The sequence below is a fragment of the Pseudorca crassidens genome, chromosome 7 (assembly GCF_039906515.1).
Source record: "Pseudorca crassidens isolate mPseCra1 chromosome 7, mPseCra1.hap1, whole genome shotgun sequence".
Lineage (NCBI taxonomy): Eukaryota > Metazoa > Chordata > Mammalia > Artiodactyla > Delphinidae > Pseudorca > Pseudorca crassidens.
In genome coordinates this window covers 55681381-55709076 of record NC_090302.1, presented here as the reverse complement: position 1 = coordinate 55709076, position 27696 = coordinate 55681381, and the positions used below count along the sequence as shown (strand labels likewise).

Here is a 27696-nt window from a genome sequence, read left to right as displayed (position 1 = left end):
ACTATTCTGAGCATTTTATGTATTCTCTTATTTTATTTCATGATAACCTAATAAGGAGATCAATTATTATTCCCATTTTATAGATGAGGAAACTGAAGCCCAGAGAGGTTAAGTAGCTTGCCTGAAGTCACACAGTCAGTATATAGTGTATATAGTAAGATTCAAACCAGGGAGTCTGACTACAGCATTTGCACTTTTACATAACAATACTTGTCTCTTTCTGCTTCAAGTAGTTTTTCACAAAACATATACAAAAGCCCAGGGTATTTACCTAATATGAGAAGGTGAGTTAACCTTAAACAGTTTGGCTTATGAATATCTATGTAGTAATTGCACAGTAATGATACAGGAAGTGTGAGCAGGAATTTTAAGATAAAATTTAGCATAAGCCGTGGAAATAAGAAATACACTCTCCTGGGGCTTACTGTCAATGAAAATTAATTTATTTGAGCATATCAACCCTAAGCAATTAATCTGAATTATGATATCATCTTTATTGTAAGCATCTATAACAACTTGGCAAGTGTCACTTAATTTATTCTAAGAGTTCCTCTCTGGAGCAGTCCTGAGGAAAGCAGATTATATAACAGTTATTGCCATGTCTAAAACAGAAATGGGAAAAAACCAAAGGCAAGGAAAAATCAGGAGATTTATTCCACAGTGTTCAGCCTGCTTAAGTCTCATTTTGATTAAACCCCAGTTCCCCAGCATTGTTGTTCTAAGACATTTGCTGCCTTTCCCCCTCTGGATATCATAGTACCAATGTCATAAATCTAAGAAATGCGTTCAGTGCTGTCCAGGCCAGGCCAACTTCTCACCTCTGAGCATCCTTGCAGCTAAGGAGGTTGGCCTAGGACTGCCCACTTGAGGAGAACATGCCCACACCCTTCAGCATGTTAGCAGTGGGTAAGGGGGAAGTGTATCCAAATTACCTGTGAGGCTTTCCAACCAACCCTTCTTTCCCCAAATTTTATACTGAACCTAGTAAGTCACCAGCTTCAGGGTGTCTTGGCTAGCTAAAAGATTGAGGACAGCTGAGAAGGACAAAGCACAAAAATCAATGCACATACCAGAACACCTATGTGGCTGCCTGCTTTGTTGCATGGTTCGACAGCTTAGGGCCAACCTTACCCTTGCTTCAAGGCCACAGACCCTGCCTTTGACTCTGGAGGACAATCTCAGAAATGTGTGCCACTGATCACAGGATGATGCACAGAAGGCAGAGCTCAATCAACACCAGTTTCTCACTGCTTCTGACCAAAGCTCTAAGAACTGGTCAATGCGAATCACCTTTGTGCCCAACAGCACATCCTTTGTTTCCTACATGTGACAAACTACTTCTGTGGAATTTTCTAATAGAAAACTAAAGTATACTACCCTCATGAGAAATACTATGATAATCTAGATAAAATTAGTATTGCAGTAGGTTATGACTTCCTTCTTTTATCTTAACCTTTCCCCCCAGACAATGTTTTAAGACATCTTGGGTATTTTCTACGATGAGTAAACAAATGTCATCAATTGCGATTGCTTCAAAGAAAGTAATCTTATTTTGATTTAGCACAAATCAAAATCATATTGCTTCATCCAGAGTTTACGCAAATCAATGATTTTAGATAAAGTTAATGATGCTTTACGCACACACAAACATTTAACCATCTGAGACAAATTTAAGGTCTTTTGTGGCCAACATCAGCTCAGCAAATTATTTTTCTGGCTATTAGGATATGCTATATATCCTTCAATTGCTGTTCCTAGAAAATCTTGCTACTTTGGTATTTAGGGTAGAGAGACTTAGTAGTGTAAAAAAACAAATGTCCCTTTGTTACAATTTTTCTGACAGTTGAGCATTACGTTAGTCAATAGATTTTTTAAGTCATTTTATATTTGGAAGACATTTAAAAATTCCTCCCTGAAAATATTCCCACTTAACATGAGATGTGGAAGGCAGCAGAGATGTAGATCTGACTGGCTATCATCATCCTTTGTTTCCTACACGCTGGGCTGCCTTTTTACAAATATTATCTCTAAGTCTCACAATAACCTTGCAAGGGAGGTATTACTGGTTGCATTTTACAGGTTGAGGAAACTGCGGTGTAGAGTTCCATGCTTGAGATCAGATAACTAGTAACCGAAGGAGGCTGATAATCTGGTCTCTCTGGCTCCAGAGCCACAGACCCCAACTTGATTTGGTGAATCATGTAATGCCACAGAGAATAAACATTGTAGAGTAAAGGTGAGAATGATGTAATAGTATTCACATTGTGCCCTTGGACCCTGTGGGGATACAGCCCAGGCAAGAAGGGTCTCCAGGCTCCACAGCCTGCTTCTTTGACCCTCTCTGCCTGACACCACTCTGTTTGGCCTCTCCTGTGATTTTTCAGATTCTGAAATTGGTCCAACATCAGGCTGCCTTAATTCTGTCAACATGTTCAGGTCTACCCCTGGCAATCCACGGTTTTACAGGATAATTTTACTTGGAGAAAGGCAAGCAAAATATAAACAAGGACTTAACTAGGTACGAGTGGGCAACTGCTGGGATTCTAAACAAAAACACCCCCCTAGCCTGAGTCAAATGAAGGATTTCGAAACCTTCTAGACAGCTTGCATTGGGTCCCCTGATTCCACTGGGTTTTGACAATGAATATCTGACCCAAAAGATTCCTTCTTAGTGCTACTGGCCACACTACAACAGCTTTCCTGGTTGTTTACATTTCAGACCCCTGAAAACTTCACCCTTGCTCCTTTCTCCTCCTTGATATTTCTCCTTGGCATTTCAGTTTTCCAGATGTACATTCTGGCTGGGAGTTCCCATGGGCTCTGTCCCTCAGGGAAGGTCAGTCCTACTTACTGTGAAGCTAGTTTCTCCACTTCATCTTCATAATGGCTTTGGATCACCTAGGAGAACACCATCTTATCCTGGAGTATGTGCCAGGATATCTTCGCTCCAAGAGCCAGAAGCAAACTCCCATCACCTTCTATTTTCTCCCTGGGCTCACCTCGAGTCACCCACTAATTTTCTATCTTTTTCAGAGAGCTTCCAGAGAGCAGCTCAAAGCAGAGATGATGGGCACATCTAGGACTAAGCAATCAGAGTTCTTCTTGATCAGTTTACCCTCTCTGCCCACCTCTCCGGGTTCTCTTTGATGACTCATGACTCAGGTGTTGTCAGAGGAAATTGAAAGTCTTCCTGAAGTCGTTTTTTTTTTTTTTTTTTTTGCGGTACTCGGGCCTCTCACTGCTGTGGCCTCTCCCGTTGTGAAGCACAGGCTCCAGACGCGCAGGCTCAGCGGCCATGGCTCACGGGCCCAGCCACTCCGCGGCATGTGGGATCTTCCCGGACTGGGGCACGAACCCATGTCCCTTGCATCGGCAGGCAGACTCTCAACCACTGCGCCACCAGGGAAGCCCTTCCTGAAGTCTTTTGATCACCCCCTCAAAGCACATGTCATTTTACACAGAATGAGAAAGAAAACTATCCCACTGACAGCTAGGAGCTGACCTGGCACTATCAGCTAGTCCATGGTGTTCTCCTGTGGAACATAAGTAGTTTCACAGATCACCACCATCAGGCAAGACCACTCTGTAATTATGTCAGGAAACAGACAAAGATATGAACATTGTCCAAACTGCAGAATGGCCAAGTATGCCCCCACCCTGACTAATATGAGTGCTACTGCATCTTTACTATTTACCACTTAGATCTGCTTGGTTCCTCTCACCTTCTCGATAAGAAGACTTAAGATCTCCAATCATGGAATTACTCCCACTTCCTGGCAGCACCCCATCCAAATGATCTTTGAACCTCCGCCAAATCACTTGACATAAGTCCAGATGGTATAAATCTTTTTCTAATACCTTCTCACTGAGACTCCCCACAGTTCCCCATAGTATGTGTCTTCTTTACTGCAACAAGTCCATGAATCCTACTTTTTTTGACTATAGGTATGTTCCTGGTATTCTTTAGCTGGAGGACATTGATATCACTATGATAATGTGATAAATGTCTACTGTTTATTTAGCACTTACTTTGTGCCAAGGTCTGTTCTAAGCTTTTTGTATATATTAATACCTGTAATCCTTGTTACACATCATGGAATGGGCATGATAATTAGTCCCATCTTGTTGATGAGGAAACTGAAGCACGGGGAGTTTGAATACGTGGTAGTCCTGTTTCCCTGAAGCAGGATATTCCCTCATGAGTTTGGGCAGTCTTTAAACTACAGAACAGGTCAAGAAAACACTTCATTTCTCTATGATCTGTAGGACCGAGGTGACTGAAGGCTAGGCTAGTTCCCTAGGGCTGTTCCAAATGGGGAGAAGATCCTTTCCACTTGCCCATCTTAAGCCAAAACCTCAAGGGCCAAGGGGAAAGAGTAGAAGCGTGAGCTCATTTCTGAAGAACTTTTATTTTCTTCACTGCAAAACATGATCTCCTGCCAAGAACAATGATTTGATATATATAGGTTTTAATGTATATTCTCCATGATATTCTCCATATAGCCTATGATATTTGAACACTTAACTATGTGACAGGCATAGTTTCAGATGTTTACTAGTCAACATAATTAATATCTCAGTCCTCATCACACTCAATTTCTCAGCAACTCTTGACACAATTGACCATTGATGACTCCCTCCTTGAAACACATTCTTCAGTTCCTTTCTGGGAAAACACACCTCTTAGTTCTCTTCCTACTTCCCTGACCACACCACCTCAGTCCCCTTTGCCTCCTCTTCTCCCTGACTCCTGCATATTTCTGGAGTGGCCCTGGCTCAGATCACACTTGTCTTCTCTTCTCCATCTATACTCACTTCCTAGGGGAGCTCATCTAGTCTCATAATTTCAAATACCACGTATATAACTGATGACTTCAAATTTCTATTGCTAGCCGAGACTTTGGCTGTAACTACAGACTGCTGACTTGACATATCCATCTGGATATCCACAAACATCTCAAACTAACATATGCAAACCACAATTCCTCATTCTCACCCATTCTGACCCCATTCTTATCCATCAAATCTGCTCATCATCCTGCAGGCTTCTCCATCTCCATAAGTGGCACCAACATGCTGTGGTCAGGCTACAAACCTGGGATCGCCTCTTACTCTTCCCTTTTTCTCACATCCCTTTATCAAGTCCATCAGAAAATGATTTTCAGCTCTAAATTCTAAACATATCCAGAATCCAACCACTTACCACCTTCACTGCTGTCACTCTACTCCATACCCCGCTTTTGCTTGGATTAGTGCTACAGCCTCCCAGCTGCTTTTGCAGTTTTTACACTTGCTCCCCTACAACTTCTTATTTTCTTGAAGTATATCATAGACACAGGGAAGTGCACAAATCTTGTGTGCAGAGCTCAGTGAATTTCTACATATGTTTATACCCATATAATTACCATCCAGATCAATATATAGAATATTTCCAGCCCAGGAAGCTTCCTCCTGCCTCTCCCACTGCTAAAAGCAACCACTATCCAGACCTCTGCCGCCATTAATTAGTTTTGCCTTTTTAATGCTTCATATATATGGGATCATACAGTATGTACTCTTTTTCATTTTTTTTTAAATTCATGTCTGTAAGATTTATCCACATTGTTAGTTGTAGCAGTAATTCATTCTTCTTCCATGCTTTGTAGTATTCCATTATATGAATATACCATAATTTATGTATTCATCCTACTGTTGATGGATATTTAGATTGATTCCAGTTTGGGTCTATTATGAATATTGCTGCTTTGAGTGGTAAACATATGTGCTCATGTCTCTTGGGTACATCATATTCTTCAAAGTCAGACTGATCCGTTAAAATGTCATATCACACAGCTTCTTGCTCAAAGCCCTCCAGCAGCTTCCCATCTTCCTCACAGTTTTTACTGAAGTTCCAGCAAAGGCCTACAAGACTCGTTGTCAAATATGGTCCACTTTTTAAAAGCATCAGCACTGGAGCTTGTTAGAAATACAGAACCATGTGTCCCTCCTTGTCCTACTGAATCAGAATCTGCTTTTAATATATCCCCCAGGTGATTCACATGCATGTCTGAGAAGCACTGCCCTTGGTGATCTAGCCCTTTGCCATCACCTCTCTGACCTCATCATCTACCACTTTCCCCCTTGCTCATTCCTCTGTGGCTACACCGGTTACTTTGCTGTTCCTTAGATACCCCAGACATGCTTATCATTGAGAGGTTGTGTGAGCAGGACCTGGTCAGCAGTTTCTTCTCCTGACCCAGTTGTCGGCTTACTATGTGACCTTAATTTCACAGTATGGTAGCTAACTTCTTTTTACCCATAAAGAATGAACCCAGAGTATAATTATAGGTGAAGGACATGGGAAGACTAAGATTAAGCAGTGGTGATGGGGGAAAGGGAAGAAACAGATGTCAGGAAAAAAAAAACATATATATGGGGATATATGTATAGCTGATTCACTTTGTTATAAAGCAGAAAGTAACACACTATTGTAAAGCAATTATACTCCAATAAAGATGTTTAAAAAAAGGCAAAAAAAATACATATATAGCCATTCATGTATATATACATACATACACACACACACACACACACACACACACACACACATATATATATATATATATATATATATATATATATATATTAGGCTGAAAGATTTTTCCACATCAGAATATATAGCTGCATAGGAATAATGATGATGATGATAAGAAGAACAGAAAAAACAACTAGTTTTTATTAAGTATTGACTCAGCCTGAAAGTGGAATTGCTAGATCAAGGGGTAGGTGCATTTAAAATAGATGTTTCCAAATTCAACCATAGGGTTGTATTATTTCTACATGCTATTCTCCTTAATAATGTAGTCCTCAAGACAACCCCATGAGGTAGTTACTATTATTTTCTATATTTTACAGATGAAGAAACTGAGGTACAGAGAGATTAAGTGACATGCCCAAGGACACAGTGTTAATAAGTGGTGGCATCAGACTCAAATGCAGGCAGTCTGATTGCAAGGCCCACACTCTTAACCCCTTCACTGTGCCTCTCTCGTGTAACCATCACTACCATCCAACTCTAAGAACATTTTCATCTTTCCCAACTGAAACTCTGTATGCATCAAACACTAACTCTCCACTCCCCTCTCTCCCCAACCCCTGGCATGCATCATTCTACTTTCTGTCTGTATGAATTTGACTCCTATAGGTACCTCATATTAGTAGAATTATATAATATTTGTTATTTCACGATCTGCTTATTTCAACTGGCACAATGTCCTTGAGTTTCTTCCATGTTGGAGCATGTGTTAGAATTTTCTTCCTTTTTAAAGCTGAATAATATTCCATGTATATGTCACATTTTGTTTATTCATTCACCTGTTGGTGGCCATTTGAGTTGCTTCTACTTTTTGGGTATTGGGAATAATACTGCAATGAATATGGGTGTATAAGTGTCTACTCGAGTCCCTGCTTCCATTGCTTTTGGGTATACACCCAGAAGTGGAATTACTGGATCATATGGTAATTCTGTAATTTTTTTTAAGGAATTGCCATGTCATTTTCCATAGCAGCTGCACCACTGTACATTCCCACCAGCAACGTACAAGGGTTCCAGTTTTTCCATATCTTTGCCCCGGGCCAATACTTGTTATTTTCTGTTGTTGTTGTTCATAATAGCCATCCCAATAGGTGTGAATTTTTTTATTTTTCGTGTATAAAATCTGTTAATCTTTTCCTTCATGTTTCCTGTTTTTCTTGGAAAGGTCTTTGACTTCCTAAGGTTATACAAGCAGTCTCCAAATTTTCCTTATAATATATTTATCACTTCATTTGGTACATTCAGGGCTTTGATTCACCTGGAACTAATTTTCTATTTGATTTAAGATAGGGAGTACTAACTGTCTTCTTCCAGACTGAAGAGTCAATGATGCAAGTGTCATTCCTGATAGTTCGTGCCTTTCCCTTTCTACCACTCTGACTTTCCTGTGGCTCCCCTGCCCCCCAACCCAGGGCCAATACTGAGCCACTATTGTTTTTAATACTTTCTATCTTCGCTTGCTTATCAATGCTATCAAATTAGGCTTACTTTTATTGCAAGAAAGTGAGTGTGAATAAACAGCCCATAATAAAAAATGTACCTCTTTCTTATGAAAATAAAACATTCAGGAGGATTATAAAAGAAAATCTTATGGCTGTTATCATTTGCCTTATATACTGAGGTGCCCCTATGTTGGGTACATATATATTTACAACTGTTATATCTTCTTGGATTGATCCCTTGATCATTATGTAGTGTCTTTGTCTCTTGTAACAGCCTTTATTTTAAAGTCTGTTTTGTCTGATATGAGTATTGCGTCTCCAGCTTTCTTTTGATTTCCATTTGCATGGAATACCTTTATCCATCCTCTCACTTTCAGTCTGTATGTGTCCCTAGATCTGAAGTGGGTCTCTTGTAGATAGCATATGTACCAGTCTTGTTTTTGTATCCATCCAGCCAGTCTGTGTCTTTTGATTGGAGCATTTAACCCATTTACATTTAAAGTAATTATTGATATGTATGTTCTTATTGTCATCTTTTTAATTGTTTTGGATTTGTTTTTGTAGGTCTTTTTTCTTCCCTTCCTCTTTGTTCCCTTCTCTTGTGATTTGATGACTATCTTTAGTGTTGTGTTTCAGTTGCTTTTTCTTTTTTATTGTGTATCTATTGTAGATTTTTGATTTGTGGTTACCATGAGGTTTTGATATAGCAGTCTATATATATACAAGATTGTTTTAAGTTGCTGTTCTTTTAATATCAAATGCATTTCCAATATCCTGCATTTGTGCTCTCCTCTTCTCACGATTGCTCCTATTGATATCATATTTGTGTGTGGATGATTTCCTACCTTTACTGTATGTTTGTCTTTACTGGTGAGCTTTCCCATTCATAAGTTTCTTGTTTTCTATTTGTGGCCTTTTCTTTTTTGCCTTGAGAAATTCCTTTAGCATTTGTTGTAAATCTGGTTTGGTGGTGCTGAATTCTCTTAGCTTTTGCTTGTCTATAAAGGTTTTGATTTCTCATTCGAATCTGAATGAGACCCTTGCTGGGTAGAGTATACTTGGTTGTACATTTTTCCCTTTCATCACCTTAAATATATTGTTCCACTCCCTTCTGGCCTATAGAGTTTCTGCTGAAAAATCAGCTGATAACCTTATGGGGATTTCCTTGTATGTTATTTGTTGCTTTTCCCTTGTGGCTTTTAATATTTTCGCTTTGTCTTTAATTTTTTTCAATTTGATTAATATGTGTCTCAGAAATGTAGATCATGGAACAGTATAGAAAGCTCAGAAATAAACCCATGCACCTATGGTCAATTAATCTACAACAAAGGAGTCAAGAATATACAATGGAGAAAAAACAGTCTCTTCAATAAGTAGTGCTGAGAAAACTAGACAGCTACATGTAAAAAGAATGAAATTAGAACATTCTCTAACACCATACACAAAAATAAACTCAAAATGGATTGAAGACCTAAACGTAAGACTGGATACTATAAAACTCTTACAGGAAAATATAGGCAGAACATTCTTTGACATAAATTACAGAAATATCTTTTTTGATCCACTTCCTAGAGTAATGAAAATAAAAACAAAAATAAACAAATGGGACCTAATTAAACTTAAAAGCTTTTGCACAGCAATGGAAACTGTAAATAAAATGAAAAGACAACCCACAGAATGGGAGAAAATACTTGCAAACGATGTGACTGACAAGGGATTAATCTCCAAAATATACAAACAGCTCATGCAGCTCAATATCAAAATAACAACTCAGTCAAAAAATGGGCAGGTCTAAAGAGGCATTTCTCCAAAGAAGACATACAGATGGCCAAAAAGCACATGAAAAGATTCACTACATCGCTAATCATTAGAGAAATGCAAATCAAAACTACAGAATGGCCATCATTAAAAAGTCTACAAACAATAAATGCTAGAGAGGGTGTGGAGAAAAGGGAACCCTCTTGCACTGTTGGTGGGAATGTAAATTGGTACAGCCACTATGGAGAACAGTATGGAGGTTCCTTAAAAAACTACAAATAGAACTATCATATGACCCAGCAATCCCACTACTGGGCATATACCCTGAGAAAACCAAAATTCAAAAAGAGTCATGTACCAAAATGTTCATTGCAGCTCTATTTACAATAGCCTGGAGATGGAAACAACCTAAGTGCCCATCATCGGATGAATGGATAAAGAAGATGTGGCACATATATACAATGGAATATTACTCAGCCATAAAAAGAAACGAAATTGAGCTATTTGTAATGAGGTGGACAGACCTAGAGTCTGTCGTACAGAGTGAAGTAAGTCAGAAAGAAAAAGACAAATACCATATGCTAACACATATATATGGAATTTAAGAAAAAAAAATGTCATCAAGAACTTAGGGGTAAGACAGGAATAAAGACACAGACCTACTGGAGAACGGACTTGAGGATATGGGGAGGGGGAAGGGTGAGCTGTGACAGGGCGAGAGAGAGTCATGGGCATATACACACTAACAAACGTAAGGTAGATAGCTAGTGGGAAGCAGCCGCATGGCACAGGGATATCGGCTCGGTGCTTTGTCACCGCCTGGAGGGGTGGGATAGGGAGGGTGGGAGGGAGGGAGACGCAAGAGGGAAGAGATATGGGAACATATGTATATGTATAACTGATTCACTTTGTTATAAAGCAGAAACTAACACACCATTGTAAAGCAATTATACCCCAGTAAAGATGTTAAAAAAAAAAAAAAGTCTACAAACAATAAATGCTAGAGAGGGTGTGGAGAAAAGGGAACCCTCTTGCACTGTTGGGCAGAATGTAAATTGGTACAGCCACTATGGAGAACAGTATGGAGGTTCCTTAAAAAACTAAAAATAGAGGTACCATATTATCCAGCAATCCCACTCCTGGGCATATATTCAAAAAAGATACATGCACTCCAATATTCATTGTAGCACTATTTACAATAGTCAAGACATTGAAGCGACCTAAATGTCCCTCAACAGAGGAATGGATAAAGAAGATGTGGTACATATATACAATGGAATATTATTCAGCCACAAAGAAGAATGAAATAATGCCATTAACAGCAACATGGATGGACCTAGAGAAGTCAGTCAGACAGAAAAAGACAAATATCATATGATATTTGTCCATTTGTATGTGAAATCTAAAAAAATGATACAAACGAACTCATTTACAAAACAGAAACAGACCCACAAACTTAGAAAACAAACTTATAGTTACCAAAGGGGAAAGGTGGTGAGGAGGGATAAATTAGAAGTTTGGGATTAACATATATACACTACTATATATAAAATAGATAATCAACAAGGACCTGTTGTATAGCACAGGGAAGTCAACTCAATATTCTGTAATAACCTAAATGGGAAAAGAATCTGAAAAAATATATATATATGACACTGAATCATTTTGCTGTACATCTGAAACTAACACAACATTGTAAATCAATTATACTCCAAAATAAAATAAAAATTTTAAAAAGCCACTAAAAAAATTTATGTTTACAAAAAGCCTGTGTGAAAACGTTTATAGCACAAAAAAACTTACGACATAAAACTCTAATTACCTTTATGTTTATTTCTCAGTTTGACTTCTCTCTCCCTATCTGTGGCTATTTAGTTTAGGTTTTTATTTAGCCTTGTATTCAAAAAGAAATGAGTGTCACTACAGGGATTAAACAGCAGCAAATCTAAGACTTATTGGTCTTGACTGGGTCAGGCTCACCTTTCTGCAGAACTCTGAGATCCATACAAATCAGAACAGGACAACATGTAAAAATAACATGTTTTTCCATTTCAGGAATTAATGATTATTTTCTTATAATAGTGAGATGATATTTTATTTTTAAATTCATGTGAACATGAATTATCAGAAGTATCTTTTCCTAGAAATGGATAACTAAATAATGAATTCTTTCCACAATCTACTTTTGTTTTCATATTGAAATCAGGTTTAAATAAATTTCTAATTTAAAGGCTTGCCTAAAATTAATTAGAATTGGAAATGACTTGCCCCACAAATTCTTCCCATTAACAATTATTATATCACTAGGTTAATCTTCTGGTGTTAACTGGATTCTGATTTTAGCTGCTGTATAAATGTATTTTCCTCTAAATAAAAGAATCTCTAGATTAACAGCCATCTAAGCTGAGCTCCCAAAACAGCTTGAAAACTGGTGGTGAGCTGACATTTGAGCAATTTTTTAAAGTAAGATGGATCAGCTCAACCCACCCTTTTAACCAAAAATTTGCTGTGGTATATATTGCACCTCTTTAGGGCAAATAAGGTCTAATACCCAGGAAGGGTGATATGAGTATTAGGGATAGGAATGCTTGAAGAGAAAATAGAAACATTTACAGAGAAAAAAACAATATCCTCCCCGCCTCCTGACATTGCAAGGAAAATTTTGGTGGTGTGTTTTAGTATGAAAATAGAAAATGTATGGAATATAAAGCTTAAAACTAATTATTTATGAAAAGGACTATATATATATAATGCTAAAACGTTTTTTCTTCTCTCTTTGATAAATATAAAGATGGAATATATTATTATAAAATGATTTATAAAGTCTGCATCTGAATAGAGTTATTCCTTACCAAGTGGCTCAGATGTTTCTGAACAGTTCTTGAGAGCGGAACATGAAAAACCTCACTAAGACACAGGAATAATTGTGTGGTCAGGCAGCTATATCACCACAAAGCATCATCATTTTTGTTAATGATTTAAAATAAACGCATGCTGTTACTTACTGATGCTGAAAGGCTACTCTGTCCCACTTCTATTTTTTAAACATCTTTATTGAGTAATTCACATACTCTAAAACTGTAGGGGTACACGTTGTGTGGGTACAATTCAATGATTTTTAGTATTTTTATAGAGTTGTACAACCATCACCATAATCCAGTTTTAGAACATTTCCATCATCCCCAAAAGTTCACTTGTGCTCAAGTATAGTAAATCTTTGATCCCAACTCCAGACCCAGGAAATCATTAATCTACTTTTTGTCTCCATAGATTTGCCTTTTCTGGACATTTCACAGAAGTGGAATCATACAATTTGTGGTCTTTTGTGTCTGGCTTCTTTCCTTACCATAATATTTTTGGGGTTCATCCATGTTGTGGGATGTTTCTCCTCCAAGGGACTTTTCAAATCAGTTTGTCAAGCAAATTTTTAAAAAATTCCTGTCAACCAGGTGGAAAGTCCTTTGTTCAACAATGCTTTTAATCCCTCTTATTTCTTGCTTTGGCTTCCTCATCTTCTGAAGCATTTTAGAAGAATTATTTTATATTACTTATGAATGTAAGAAAAGCACATCAAAGTACAGAAATACTTTTTTATTGGATTAAAAAGAACCTCTAGGGGCTTCCCTGGTGGCGCAGTGGTTGAGAGTCCGCCTGCCGATGCAGGGGACACAGGTTCGTGCTCCGGTCCGGGAAGATCCCACATGCCACGGAGCGGCTGGGCCCGTGAGCCATGGCCGCTGAGCCTGCGCGTCCGGAGCCTGTGCTCCACAAACGGGAGAGGCCACAACAGTGAGAGGCCTGCGTACCGGAAAAAAAAAAAAAAAGAAAAAGAAAAAGAACCTCTAGTTTTGGGGATTCCATGGATACTGAAATGTAGGGTCAGAAGCACACACAACTCATTGAGAAGATAGAAGTGAAACTAATTAAAGAATGTTCTACATGGTCACAGTTGTATTCATTGGGGTTTAGTTTTGTCTTTTTGTTTTACTTCTCTTTTGCCTTGGCTTGTATTCTGAAAATAAGTACTTTATTAATTTCCTGGCTATTATTATAAAAGGTGTTAAGTAGTATTACTAAGAAGTAAAAGAAACACCCAGGATGTACGAGAGCTACAGGCACTGGCAAGTTACTTAATCATTCTTACCACCAGTTTTCTCATCTGGAAAAATGGGATATTAGTGACACCTGCCAAACATACTGTTATAAAGAGTAAATGACTCAATAACCATTAGCCTTTAAGGATACTATGTTCATTTCTGTGGAAACTTTGTCTTTTTCTCCTGAAACGTATTTTTACCTCCCTAGGCTTCAAGATTTACAGAAATGTATTTCTGATTGACACTATGTAGACTGCTGCTGCTTTTCCCATACAAGCCTGCTCTCCCTCAACAACTACAGGCATGTTAAAAAAAGATGCTCTAATTCCTTTTTAGTCTCATAAAAAAACAAAAAAACCCACCAGGAAGGTACTGTTATTATCCCCACGTCACAGATGAGAAAACAGGCTGTTTAGACATGCTGTGACTCACCTAAGGTCACAAGGCCAGGAAGAGTCAGATAGAGCCACATTTGGAAAACTGCAGGAAGTCCACCTGACCAAAGCTGAGAAGGGCTACAGTAGAAAATGAGGTGAGGCACAGATCTGGTCCAGAGGGCTCAGAAAGCTGAGTAGAGCATTTATACATGATGTAGCAGAAAAAAGAAGTTTTAGAAGTTTTTGAGCAGGGGAATGACAGGAGCAGAACCTTTTATTTAATTTAAAATATTTTAAAATAATCTTGCAACCTTACGTCTATTTTCGAGGCAAATAATAGCAGCTAACTTTTATTGAATCTTTATTAAAGCTCTGCTCTAAGACCTTAACATGTATTTGCTCATTTAATCCTTACAACAACCTTTTAAGGTAGGCATTGTCATTTGCCCCGTTTTACAGATAAGAAAACTGAGGCACAGAGAGATGCAAGAACTTGCCAGAAGCTACACAGCTTGCAAGTGGTGGAGCCAGGCTTCAGTTTCAGGCAGTCTGGCTCCAGTGTCCATAGTATTAACTTCTGGGCCACAGTGCTTTTTTGTTAATAGATCTATACCACAGGCTAGACATATAAGGATAACATGGGGCCATTGCAGTACCCAAAGTCTAAAGTGATAGGGATTTGGATTTCAGGGGAGGTAGCAAGAATGGAGAAAAGGGGAGATTTCAGAGAAAAAGCTGGTGGTAGAATTTCTGGACTAACTAGATACATGGGGAGTTAAGAAGAGTGAGTTGAAGATGGAAACCAAAGTTTTTATTCCTCTGGGAGAATCATGGAGCTTCTGAGGAGTACAAGGAGCTGGCAGGGGGGCTGGTCTGGAGGAACTAACAGTCACAGTGCAGGGAGTGCTGAATTCAGTGTAGTACCAGGAACACAAGTCAGCCAGCTGCAGCTGGCAGCATTGCTCAGTGAGTTGATGGGGCTCCGGATAGAGATGTGGGCATCTTCAGCAAAGAGAAACTTTGAAGTCAGAAAACAGGTGAACTGTCCTAGAAAGAGAGAGGGAAGATAGTGAAGGAAAAAGGCTGTAAGTCTAGGTAACCATTGGGACAGGAGACAAGAGGAGAAAGCAAGACAGAGGGGCTAACACATTCCAATGCCTGCGGTGCAAAACTCCCTTCAAATATGCCATCTTCTTTAGGAGAGCATCCCTGTAAGGTAACTATGTTGCTCCTAGAGATAGAGAAATTGGAGTCAAGACATTTAGGGGGCTTGTGCACAATCACATAGCAAGTTTGTGACAGAACTAGAATTTGAACCCAGTCCAAGTGACTCCAATGTCTGTCTCTATGAGCAAAAAGCTGTGGAAAGATGAACGTGCCTAGTCTGGGTAAGGATTGCTGGCTGTGGTTTAGGGGAAGACTGTCAGGACATGAAGCCCAAGAGGTAAATTGGAATAGGATTTTTAAAGGCCGTGTTATGTCTAGGAATTAAAGAACCAGTAAAATTTTTTAAACAGGAAAGTAACATGAGATTGCTTTTGAGATAGGAATAGAAATGTAAATAAATATAGAGAGAGCCATATAAAAGATGGATTGGAGGGAGAAGAAACTAGGATAGAGACAGATTGGTGGTAATATAGTGCTTTTGTTGATGGGTAATGATGCTCTGAGCTGGAGCAGGTACAGCAGGAAGAAGGCTGGATTTAGAGGTGTGCAGAGACATCTAGGTAAGACTTGGCTGTCTATCTCCCCGTGGAGATGCTCAGAAGACAGTTGGAAACACAATATACCACTGAAAAGAGCTCCAGGGTAGAGATTTAGAATTCAGACGTCATCAGCAAGAAGTGGTAGCTGGATCCTGGAAAGTGATAATATCACCAGGAGCTGAGAAGACCAAGAGGAGATGGATGAGAAAAAAATTCTAGGGGAAAGTAAACAAATAAAGGATTTGAAGGACCCTCTCTGGAAAAGGTTCTAGTACCTCTGTGGTTTTAGGAGTTGCCTTTCCCCTTTGTATTTCATTTATGGAAGGGGAGCAGGTCTTGACTTTTCAGAACTTCCTTAGCTTCCTGTTCTGCCCTCACCTTGAGCACAGACACTAGTTTCCTTATAGAGCCACGGGCTGGCCTTGTTCTCTCCCAGGGCCCTTGGCCTGAGCCCCAAACGCACGCTTGCACAACAGCGTAGGAGAGGCCACATCTCAAGAAATGTTTAGAAATCAAGTCTCCAGGCCATGGTCATTATTTGGATGTGGTGGTTGCCCCCAGTTCTCTGAGAAATTAGATATGACAACAAGGAGGAGGTCACAGGGGCCTTAGGAGGCTCACATTCAGAGAGTGCTGGTCACTGAAATCACTACAGGGATGGGGGCATAAAATCAGAGACAGTGTGTAGAGAGGCTCTTTTAAGGGGAATTAAACAGAGTAATTCAGGTCAGCCTGTACCCCCATAAATTTAGAGCTCATTACACAGTGTCTTTTTAAAATTCTTGTATTAATTATAATAGAAGGCCAAAGGCTTTTCAGATGGTAACGACATACCCTGCCTGCTTTACTCCCATTTTCCACATTGACTTGATTACTGCCAGTGTACTGAGAGTAGACTGCAAGGTTGGGCCTTGGAACAGGCAGGCCTGGGTTTGAATCCTAGATCTGCCATTTGATAACTGAGGCCACAGGGAAAATCAGTCGAACTCTGATCCTCAGTTTCCTCAACTGTAAACTGAGTCAATACATCCTCTGCTCAGCTTCCATTCCATCCAACTCCCTTATGGCAACAGAGGCTGGAAAGCCAGAGGCAGATTTCTCAGACTCTTGCAGCTGGGTTTCACATCTGACATGGTTCTGCCATCTAGGCACACCTGAAGGAAACCTGGGAGGTGGACATGGGCAGTATAAAGCTTCTAGAAGATGTTGGATCTTCTTGTAATCACTGTAGTGGAGCTGACATTTGGGAATGTGGAGGTGGAATTTCAGTATTTGGTTCTGAGCATCTATGACAGAAGGCAGTAGCTGTGGGGTTCCCATAGGAGAGTCCCCTGTTCTGGCTGAGCATTTCTCCCTGCTATGTTATTCCTGATAGTATAGGACACAAACTAACTTCCATGGCTCCCCTAGAAATTCTTAACCTGCCAAATACCTTGCAATAAGTCCCATTCTGTTTAAATTACTAATTGGAGTGGATTCCATTATCTTTAACTCATAGACCAGCCTCATAGGGTTTTGCAGGAAAGTCAATATATGTAAATTAAGTACAGTGCTTAGCACCTGGTGAACCACATTATTATTTCTATCAGTGTATCAGCTGCCACAATAAAGTAGAAGTAAGCATCTTACACTACCTTAATGATTTTCTAATTTTATTTTTGAAGCATATTTTGTTTCTAAGATTTTTTGTTCTAAGTATTATAGAATAGAGGTCTTAGCTTTGTGCACAGCTAGGATTGACATAGAGGAACGTTAATTATCAAAGTAAGAAATATGTACTCTTTAAAATGAGGAAATCCAGGATAAAAGAAAATATGCTTATTATCATTTTTTACTTAAGTTCTGGAATTGTCTTCAACTTCAGTTAATAGCATTTATAATGTACCAGACACTGTTAGCAGCTATGTCTTTACAGAATTTTAGATAACGGACGAGAACGTCATTGATCTTTCGTTCTTTCCCAGGCTCTACTCATCTTGTCAGCATCTTCTGATCTTGCTGGAGAAAGTCCATATATTTTAGAATCCATAAGTAATATAAAGGGCTTTTGCTAAACTGGAATTCTTAGTTTTTACATAGGGTGACCTTATTGTTTACAAACATCTGAGAATAAGAGTGGATTTAATTGTGTTGTAATCTTTATTGGAAGGTATGTAACAAGATGCTGTAACCAAAGCTTTTAAGCTTCTGAATAATACTTCAATGTTTTTATTTTCATAAGTCATTGATTAAACAATGGACTTATTTTTAAATCTATTTATTTATTTATCTATTTTTGGCTGTGTTGGGTCCTCGTCTCTGTGCGAGGGCTTTCTCTAGTTGCGGCGAGCTGGGGCCACTCTTCATCGCAGTGCGCAGGCCTCTCTTGTTGCGGAGCACAGGCTCCAGACACGCAGGCTCAGTAGTTGTGGCTCACGGGCCTACTTGCTCCGCAGCATGTGGGACCTTCCCAGACCAGGGTTCGAATCCGTGTCCCCTGCATTGGCAGGCAGACTCTCAACCACTGCGCCACCATGGAAGCCCTGGATTTATTTTTAAAAAGCTTCAATTTGTTATTCATTTCCTGTTCCAGATTCTTCCCAAACTACTTACTGGATGTTGAACATTTAAAACATCTGTAGAGCAAGTTAAACTTAAATGCCACTTGTCACAGCTTTCATTATGGTTGCTTTATTTTAATGATCTTTATGGTTTGTTTACCTGAAATTCTGATTTTGCTTTTAGTTTAGAAGGTATCAATAATGTCTCTGTTAATTTAAAAAAGGCATAGACAAATATAAAATATTCATTTCTGATAAAACAAAATCTCTTTTGTGACAAAACATGCAGAATAGCTTTTTGGCATTGTCCAGTTAAGCAAATAAAAAGACATCTTTTCTATTACATGTGAATATATTATGCATAAGTTAAAAGACTGTTGGAAACTAAAAACACAGAAGTATACGGATTTTTTTCAAGGTTGGCCTAATTATTTCTCAAAAATAGGAAAGGCTCTAATTAATAAAAAATTAAAACTACAATGAAGATAATTTATAGGACAATGTCATTGCCTTTTTTGTGCTGTGAAAATGTTTTATGTGTCCACATGAAATTTAATCATTTTAAGATTGTATTAAAGGGAAACATATTAAATGGTCTGTGGATTTTTACATAGTTGCCCCTTCTGAGACTCAAAAGATTGACAAATTACTGAGGTCAGTAATTTTGTGGCTGCCCTTAATATTTTTTAAACAAAAAAATCTGAAGAGTTAAAATACACAAGAAAGAGTGGATGTAACAGTTTTATGAAGGTGGTCATAATGTGGTTTCTCCTACTATGAACAATGATTTTTTTTTAAAGAAACGCTATGATGATTTTTTAAATTAATTCATTTATTATTTACTTTTGGCTGCGTTGGGTTTTTGCTGCTGCGCACAGGCTTTCTTTAGTTGCAGCGAGTGGGGGCTACTCTTGGTTGTGGTGCGCGGGCTTCGCATTGCGGTGGCTTCTCTTGTTGCAGAGCACGGGCTCTAGGTGTGTGAGCTTCAGGCTCTAGGCACGCAGGCTTCAGTAGTTGTGGCACGCGGGCTCAGTAGTTGTGGCTTGCGGGCTCTAGAGCACAGGCTCAGTAATTGTGGTGCACGGGCTTAGTTGCTCTGTGGCATGTGGGATCTTCCCGGACCTGGGATCGAACCCATGTCCCCTGCATTGGAAGGTGGATTCTTAACCGCTGCACCCTGAACAATAATTTTTAATAAGCTAGCTCTCTTTTATTATATTCTCTTTAAAATTAATTGTGGCTCTGTAATTGTTAAACTAGTACCAGCTAAGCCTGTAAAATCATCTTAGTCTGAAGTCATAATGAGGAACATTTTAATTTCAAATTGTCCTATAAAGCAGTATCAAAAGTAACAGAGATAGGAAAATAATTATTATAAAAAGGTGTAAAATTCTTTTAAAATAGGATAAAGAATTTTATATTTATGATTTGGGTTAAAGACTGTTACAGAAACTTACTGTACATGTTCTCTTTTGCTCTTGTTATTAGCGTCAATATTTGGGGAAGAAGGGTGAAAATGAATGTACATTTAGTTAAATAATGCCTATTACTGGTAAATTAATAATTACATTAATGTAATTATCTCCTTATGGCTATTGAAAAAGTTTGGTGATAAAATTTATTAATTAATTTGAATTTTAAAATGTATTTGGACCTAGACCTGTGACTTTAAATACAATTTTATAAAGTATGTGGTCATTAATAAAGTTTTAATTGATAATTAGCATTATAGCTCAATGATGTCCTTCATCAGGATTTTTTGCCCATGAAAGAGAGGGTCTGCATGGATTTTTTTTCAACTCTAGACTTAGTTTATTGCAGATATAGTCTAGCTGATTTTCACAGTTTCTCTGATATATGGAGATGATTGCTTCTATTCTTATTGGTAGAGATTAGAGACCTAGAATATATAATAAAAATAAACTTAATAAAAAAATAAACTTAAATTTTAGAATAGTTTCAGATTAATAGATAAGTAAAGTTAGGGTATTCAGAGTTTCTGAATATCCTTAGTTTTTACCCAAGTGTCTATTATTGGGTTCCTGGGCCCTAGGCTTTGGTGACTCTCTGGTAAGCCACATGCTTTCAATTATCAGCTACCTTCTATGACCCTATCCAGGTTGACCTGGGAACCTTGCAGACTTTATCCACAACCCTTGGCAACTGAGGGAGACCGGGGTGGCCTCTCTCAGGCCTTCTTCTATAAGCCTAGATCTGCTCTGCAACCATTTCTGCTTTACTTTATATTCTTTTTTTTTTTTTTTTTTTTTTTTTTTGCGGTACGTGGGCCTCTCACTGTTGTGGCCTCTCCCGTTGCGGAGCACAGGCTCCGGGCGCGCAGGCTCAGCGGCCATGGCTCACGGGCCCAGCCGCTCCGCGGCGTGTGGGATCTTCCCGGACCGGGGCACAAACCCGTGTCCCCTGCATCGGCAGGCGGACAGATGCCCCTTCCCAGAATTCTTGACAGGAGGCAGAAGTACAAGTGCTCTCTGTCTGAGGATTCTCAAATTCGAAATCCATTACATCCCCTGGGGCTTCAACCTCCACGAGGGGTCACGGAGCCAAGCCCCATCTTTTTTCATAAAATCTCATTCTCCTCTTCCAGTCCCTTCCCACAGGAGAAAGAAGGCATGGAAGGAAAATTGAGTCACATTATTACTCATTCCTCTCACACTGTGGTTTATATGCTTGCTATCCTCTAGGCTTTGCTAATGATACACAGTGCCAAGATTTGAGAATTTAAAAAGAGCTCTTTTCTCTCTCAAGAATCTAACTCTTTCAAAATAATGGGCTTGGGCTTTCAGACTGTTGCTTCTCCTATGTATTTTCTAAAAAATCCATTCAGAAATACAGTCTCCTGTGTTCTGCGCTGTATCTGCTTTCTGTTCTAAGGCAGTGAAAGGCACTGACTAAAGTGGTGAAGGACTTGAGGCAACAAGAAAAATGTGGCAAAGAAAAATCTCTATTGATATCTCAAAATAATACCCCTCTACCATCATATTATGATGCAATATGGACCCAATACTTCAAATGAATTTCAGCGTGGAGTTGGATGGTTTTGGAAGACAAAATGATTTCAGTGCAAACGGTAATTAAGGCCAATAAAGTGTTTCTGTATTTAAAGGCACATAGATATTTTTCTCACATTTCATATAGTAAGCTGAACATATATTTTGGGCTTGGATAAACGTTCCAGACTACATGCATACAAGAGCTGAAGAAGAATATCATACTTATTCCATATATATTCCAGATTTCACTGCCAAGATTACAGTTGGGGATAGCAGTCCAGAAGGACTTTAGTCAAAGTCTCCTGAGATTAAAAAAAGAAAAAACATGAATTAAAGCTACTGAAGAAAGAAAATCCACTAGAAAAGCAGATTATTAACTCTGTGCTCGGATTCAAAAGATGAATAACCACACTTTGTCTTTTGTTTTGTCCTCAGCTGGAAAGGCAGCTAATGATGCAGAATGAAACGAGAGAAAGACAAATGGCTATGCAGATTGCTTGGTCTCGGGAATTCCTCAAATATTTTGGAACTTTTTTTGGCATTGCAGCCGTCTCTTTAACAGCTGGGTATATTTGCTACTTACTTTAAAATTTTCTTCTACTTCTTTTTGTCTCTGCCATGATCATATTATTAAGTTGGCCAAGATAGGACTTTGATCCAAATAGTACACGTATAGGCGAACAAAGTAACCCTGATATTTTAGTCCTTGGCGGTAACTCTGTAGAACCAGGATAGTAATAGTTAATTCTTCCTTTAGTTTCTTAGATTTCTTCTGTACTTTTCTCCATTTTATAAGTAAGAGAGAGGACTGACTTTGCACCAAGACAGAAGGAAGTCTCTACAAATTCATCTCCACAGTCCCTAAGGGATAGATATCAATACTTAAATATTTTTAAAATGAGTAATCTGAGCCTCAACATCAAATAAAGATGAACAAATCATAGACCCTACCCAAGAACTGCAGAATCTGCTGAGGGATTATGGGTAAGCAAATCCTATTTCCATAGAAGAATTAAGTAACTTCTGAAATGGAGGATATTCTTCCCAAAAGCAGATAAATTATTTCCTTTCATCAAGTACAAAGATATTTATTTACAGGTTATTCCTTGATATTCATTCTTTTTTGTTCTTGAATCAGAGCAATTAAAAAGAAGAAGCCTGCCTTCCTCTTCCCTATCGTTCCATTAGGCTTTGTCCTTGCCTACCAGTATGACATGGGCTACGGGACCCTTATACAAAGAATGAAAGGTAAGTCTTTGATAAGTCTTAGACCAGAGTCTCAATTTCTGATTCATTTTCTGGTTCCAGGATCCACTCCTCACACCCCCTTGAATTATGAAAATTCTGACAAGACTCTCCCTGAGCTACCAATGACCGATATTTCTGCCCCCTCTCACATAGTGGTATGCTGGAGTCACCTCATACCAGCTCACAAGAACCAACCGTCAAATGTTCAGGAATTTTGTAAGCTGGTTGTTAAACACAGTCATTATTAAAAATTAAATTATATAAACTAACACAACATTGTAAATCAGCTATACGCCAATAAAATTTTTTTTAAATTATATAAACTTACAATTAAATAAATTACAGAAAATACATAATATTAAATTATATTAAAACACTAATAATCAGAACTTAGTTTCTAATTATTTTACAAATATCTGTACTCTTAAGTTATGTATATCTATTCTTTTAAGTTATGTATATCTACTGTATCTGTATGGTGGCAATGCAGATACAATATATAGACACAATAAAATACAGATACAACTCTGACTTCAGTGACATCCCATTGGTATGTCAGCTTGAAGGTGGTCATGGTGGGAGTATTTACACCATGGAAATCTACAAATACCAAATCAAGGCTTGACTTACTATTTTGTTGATTGTCTAGATCAGGGGCTGACAAACTATGGTCTGCAGGCTGGCCACCTATTTTTGAAAATAAAGTTTTATTGGAACACAGACATACCCATTCATTTCTGCTTTTCCATTTCCATGACAGAGCCGAGTCACTGCAACAGATATGCAAGTCCCCACAAGCCTAAAATATTTACTATCTGGCCCTTTAAGAAAGTCTGCCAACCCGTGGTCTAGACTTAAGAAAATGATGAAGAAAATGTTAATGATGTATATTAGTCTTAAAAGTGTGTTGTGTCCATATCCATTATGTTGTGAATAGCATAAAAAATTCAGGAAATGTCCTAATATTTAAAAACTGTTATCTGATTCAACAAAGTCCACAATATCACTGTTTCACTTTTGTCCTACTCATTAACGTAAATGAAAACACCAACCATCATTCATGTTGAAATTATACTTTCTCATCAACTGCTTAGGTGAGCTATGGATAAAAGAGTTCAGCAAAAATCAATGAAAACATTCTTTGAGGATCAATTTGCTATATAGAATTTATGATAAAGGGTACTGTACATGTTATTATCATTTATAAATTGTATGCTACATATATTTCATAGAAGTAAAATTTATAATAAACTTATGTACATAATAAACTTATATACATTTGTTTTTGTTCTGGAAAGCTGGTTGTTAAATTTTCACCAGTACCGTACTGTTCCCACTGAACTCTGGCTTTTATTGCCCTAGAAACTAGCACTGCTGCCACAGATGCCATTCCTGTCCCAAGAAGACAGAGTTTCCCATTAGTCTAGGATATCCATGTCTTCCAAATTCCCACCACTACACACCTCTCATGAGGATCCCTATTTCCCTAATCCTCAAGCCTTCAACCCAGAGCATGCTGGAAACAGTGCTTTCCCAAGCCTTCATTTTTGCCATCCTGTTCTCTCCTGGGCTATAGGCGCATCACTATCCCTGAGGCTCTGTGGGGACTGGTTTAGTATGGGAAAGGAGAAGGTGCAGGTATTGGGAGTAGGCAGTAGAACATTTCATGCACAGACTTAGGGAAATGGAGGAATTATATGTTCTTAAAAATTCCCATTTGAAAATAGAAGTACATTTTCCACATAGAAACTATGTTAAAATGTCCTTTGGGGTCAGACATTATTGGTATCATAGTTCAGCTATATTGTGGGCTAAACAGTGTTTTGCTGATGGCCTAGAAATTTATTTATAGCATATATTACTGTGGGAAAATGTATTCTGAGTTCTAAAACACTGATCTACAAATTAACTTTTGGAGTACAATTCCATTTTAAGCTGGAAACTAACTGTACAAAACTGATTTACTTATGTTAAAACTCATTTCAATAACCTGCTCAGGTTCATGTTACTCATTTGCTTAAGAATTCATTAGTCTGAGCTCAACTATGTCTCACTGTTTATAAGAACATTAGAGTTCTCAGTCCCTCATAAAAGTTAGTATGTAGTATTAAGAAATCTCAACTCTATTATACAGCATTCACTTGAATGTATTACTAATGGAGGGCAAATTTATTTTCTAGGAATATTTTGATTGTATAATTGGGAAGTAATTTTATAACAGGTCCATCAGAGTCTATAGAATATAAAAATTTAACTTCCAAGGAATGTTGTGGAAATTTCCTGTTTAAAAAAAATAAAATAAAACTTTAGAATCCACCAGGAAATTTACCATATTAAAAAGTTTAGTTTATAATATATAGCCCTGTTAACTAGAGATGACCCCAAGATATATACTTCCTGTTTAATTGACTTTATTATCAGCCATTCTGTAAACATATACTAAGAATCTGCCATATGGAAGGCACTCTCTCATGGAAACATCTAGTCTGTCCATCAATAGCCTGCCCAATTACATACAATTTTATAATGATTTTTACTTACTATTTAAGATTGAGAAAAAAAAATGTTTGCAGATTGTTAGAATGCTGTGATAATTTGCAAATTGTAGCCTGCCCTGTTGGGTTTGGAGTATAAATTAATTGTGCATTAAAAGAGGAATACTTCAAGAAAACAACTGCCTTTATTCCCAAGGAAAGTTTATGGAATGTCAACAACATATATTATAGTTTTTCAGAATTTCGCTAGTCTTCAACAATAAAAGTTGGCAAATGTCACTGTGCCCAAGAAATTACTAGCTATTATTTAAGAGGAATTGTTTATAAAAATGTGTATATGTGTGTGTATGTATGTATATATGGACTAAAGAACATTTAATATTATTTGGGGTATTTATAAGTAGTTTCAAGTCAAAGATTAGCTTTCCTGAAAAATTAGAGTTTTTTAGTAAACTTTATTTTCTTCTCACATCACTTATGATATAATAAGGGGCAACAAGAAGAACCATATGCGGTTTCACTACCCTGAACCCCTCCTAACACAACTAATAGTTATCCTAACACAACTAATAGTATTCTTTATAACTAAAGAATACCAAGTACTATTTTTTTTCCTTGAAGGAAAGTCAGGATGTTTTCATCCTGACTTTCCTTCAAGGAAAAAAAATAGTACTTGGTATTCTTTCTCTTCTACATTTTAAAATGCTGTCTTCTGTCAAAGTCTCTGGCATCTGATTTATCTCTTTATGAATCTTCAGAATTCATTACTGTGTTTCCTTTGGGAGGTCACTTCACTGGGGACAGTGGGTGAAATATGTAACTGTGAGATCTGGGGGCATGCCTCCACACAGTGTTACAGCATGTCAGTGGAACACAACAAGTAGGTCTTCTCACAAAATGCTGATGACCCCTTTGTCACCTTGCACATTTCTGTACTTTATTTAAGGTGAAGCCGAGAACATACTGGAAACAGAAAAGAGTAAGTTGCAGCTGCCAAAAGGAATGATCACTTTTGAAAACCTTGAAAAGGCAAGAAGGGAACAGAGTAAATTCTTCATAGACAAATGAAATCATGTTTACCCACCAAATCTCAAAATACAGAATTGTTGACTTGAATCATGGCCTTTACAATTTTTTAAATGCTTGAGATTTTGATATAATGGTTTTTATTTTAAAATAATAAAATTTAAGATGAACTTTGTTAAATTATTTTAAAATAAAATGTATAACATTCAACACAAAATCATGGAGGTACTCTACTTTCAGATTTCCTCTATATGTGTGTGTATCACAAACATCTAAATGTAAAATTAATAAACTATATTTTTTTGAGTTTCTGGAAGCAAAAGTTTTATTGTTCTCATTTCTCTGTTGCACACACTTGCCCCATCACAGTAATCTCCCACAGATACTGCTTTTATTTGGATTTCTCAATTGTGTCCTGTCTCCACATGATAGAAAACAACTAATATTAATGATTAACATGTATATTGCACTTGCTATGGCCATTGTCTGATTGTTTTGCACATATTCTTGTAATTATCCCAACAATCCAATGAGGCAGGCATCATTTTTATTTTAATAAATTTATTTATTTTTGGCTGCGTTGGGTCTTCATTGCTGTGCACGGACTTTCTCTAGTTGTGGTGAGCAGGGGCTACTCTTCGTTGTGGTGCATGGGCTTCTCATCGCAGTGGCTTCTCTTGTTGCGGAGCACAGGCTCTAGGCGCGCGGGCTTCAGTAGTTGTGGCATGAGGGCTCAGTAGTTTTGGCTTGTGGGCTCTAGAATGCAGGCTCAGTAGTTGTGGTGCATGGGCTTAGTTGCTCTGCAGCAATGTGGGATCTTCCCGGACCCGTGACCCCTGCATTGGCAGATTCTTAACCACTGTACCACCAGGGAAGCCCCCATCATTTTTTTTTTTCCTTTTTTTTTTTTTTTTTTTGTGGTACGCGGGCCTCTCACTGTTGTGGCCTCTCCCGTTGCGGAGCACAGGCTCCGGACACGCAGGCTCAGCGGCCATGGCTCACGGGCCCAGCCGCTCCGCGGCACGCAGGATCCTCCCGGACCGGGGCACGAACCCCTGTCCCCTGCATCGGCAGGCGGACTCTCAACCACTGCGCCACCAGGGAAGCCCCCCATCATTTTTATATATGTGGAAACTGTGGCATAAAGAGATTGAATTGCTTGCCTAAGGTCATACACAGACAGAACTGGGACATAACCCTAAATGGTTTGGCTCCAGAGTCTATACTCTAAAAGGTCTTGCAAAAGTTATGCCTTAATGCATTCTTGACATGCAAAGACAATTGTGAAAGACAAAAGGTAAAAACATTCAAATAATGACTCAGGGCACAGTTTCTAGAGAGGTGGGAAGGAGGGGAAGGTTGATTAGGATGTCCACCTTTTTATTTCCACTCACCAGGAAACCTATACTCATAAAATAATCC

The 27696-nt window shown here is 38.3% G+C and overlaps 1 protein-coding gene across 2 annotated transcripts in view; it reads left to right on the top strand.

Moving 5' to 3' along the window:
* Positions 1-26596, top strand: part of PLGRKT (plasminogen receptor with a C-terminal lysine) — a 50145-nt gene extending 23549 nt beyond the window's left edge. For both annotated transcript variants that reach the window (XM_067744309.1, XM_067744310.1), the window contains 3 exons: positions 21941-22071; positions 22644-22753; positions 26195-26596. In XM_067744309.1, the coding sequence (XP_067600410.1) occupies positions 21941-22071; positions 22644-22753; positions 26195-26316 (363 nt within the window). In that variant the 3' untranslated portion in view covers positions 26317-26596. The remainder of the gene's footprint in view (positions 1-21940; positions 22072-22643; positions 22754-26194) is intronic.
* Positions 26597-27696: the final 1100 nt, after the last annotated feature.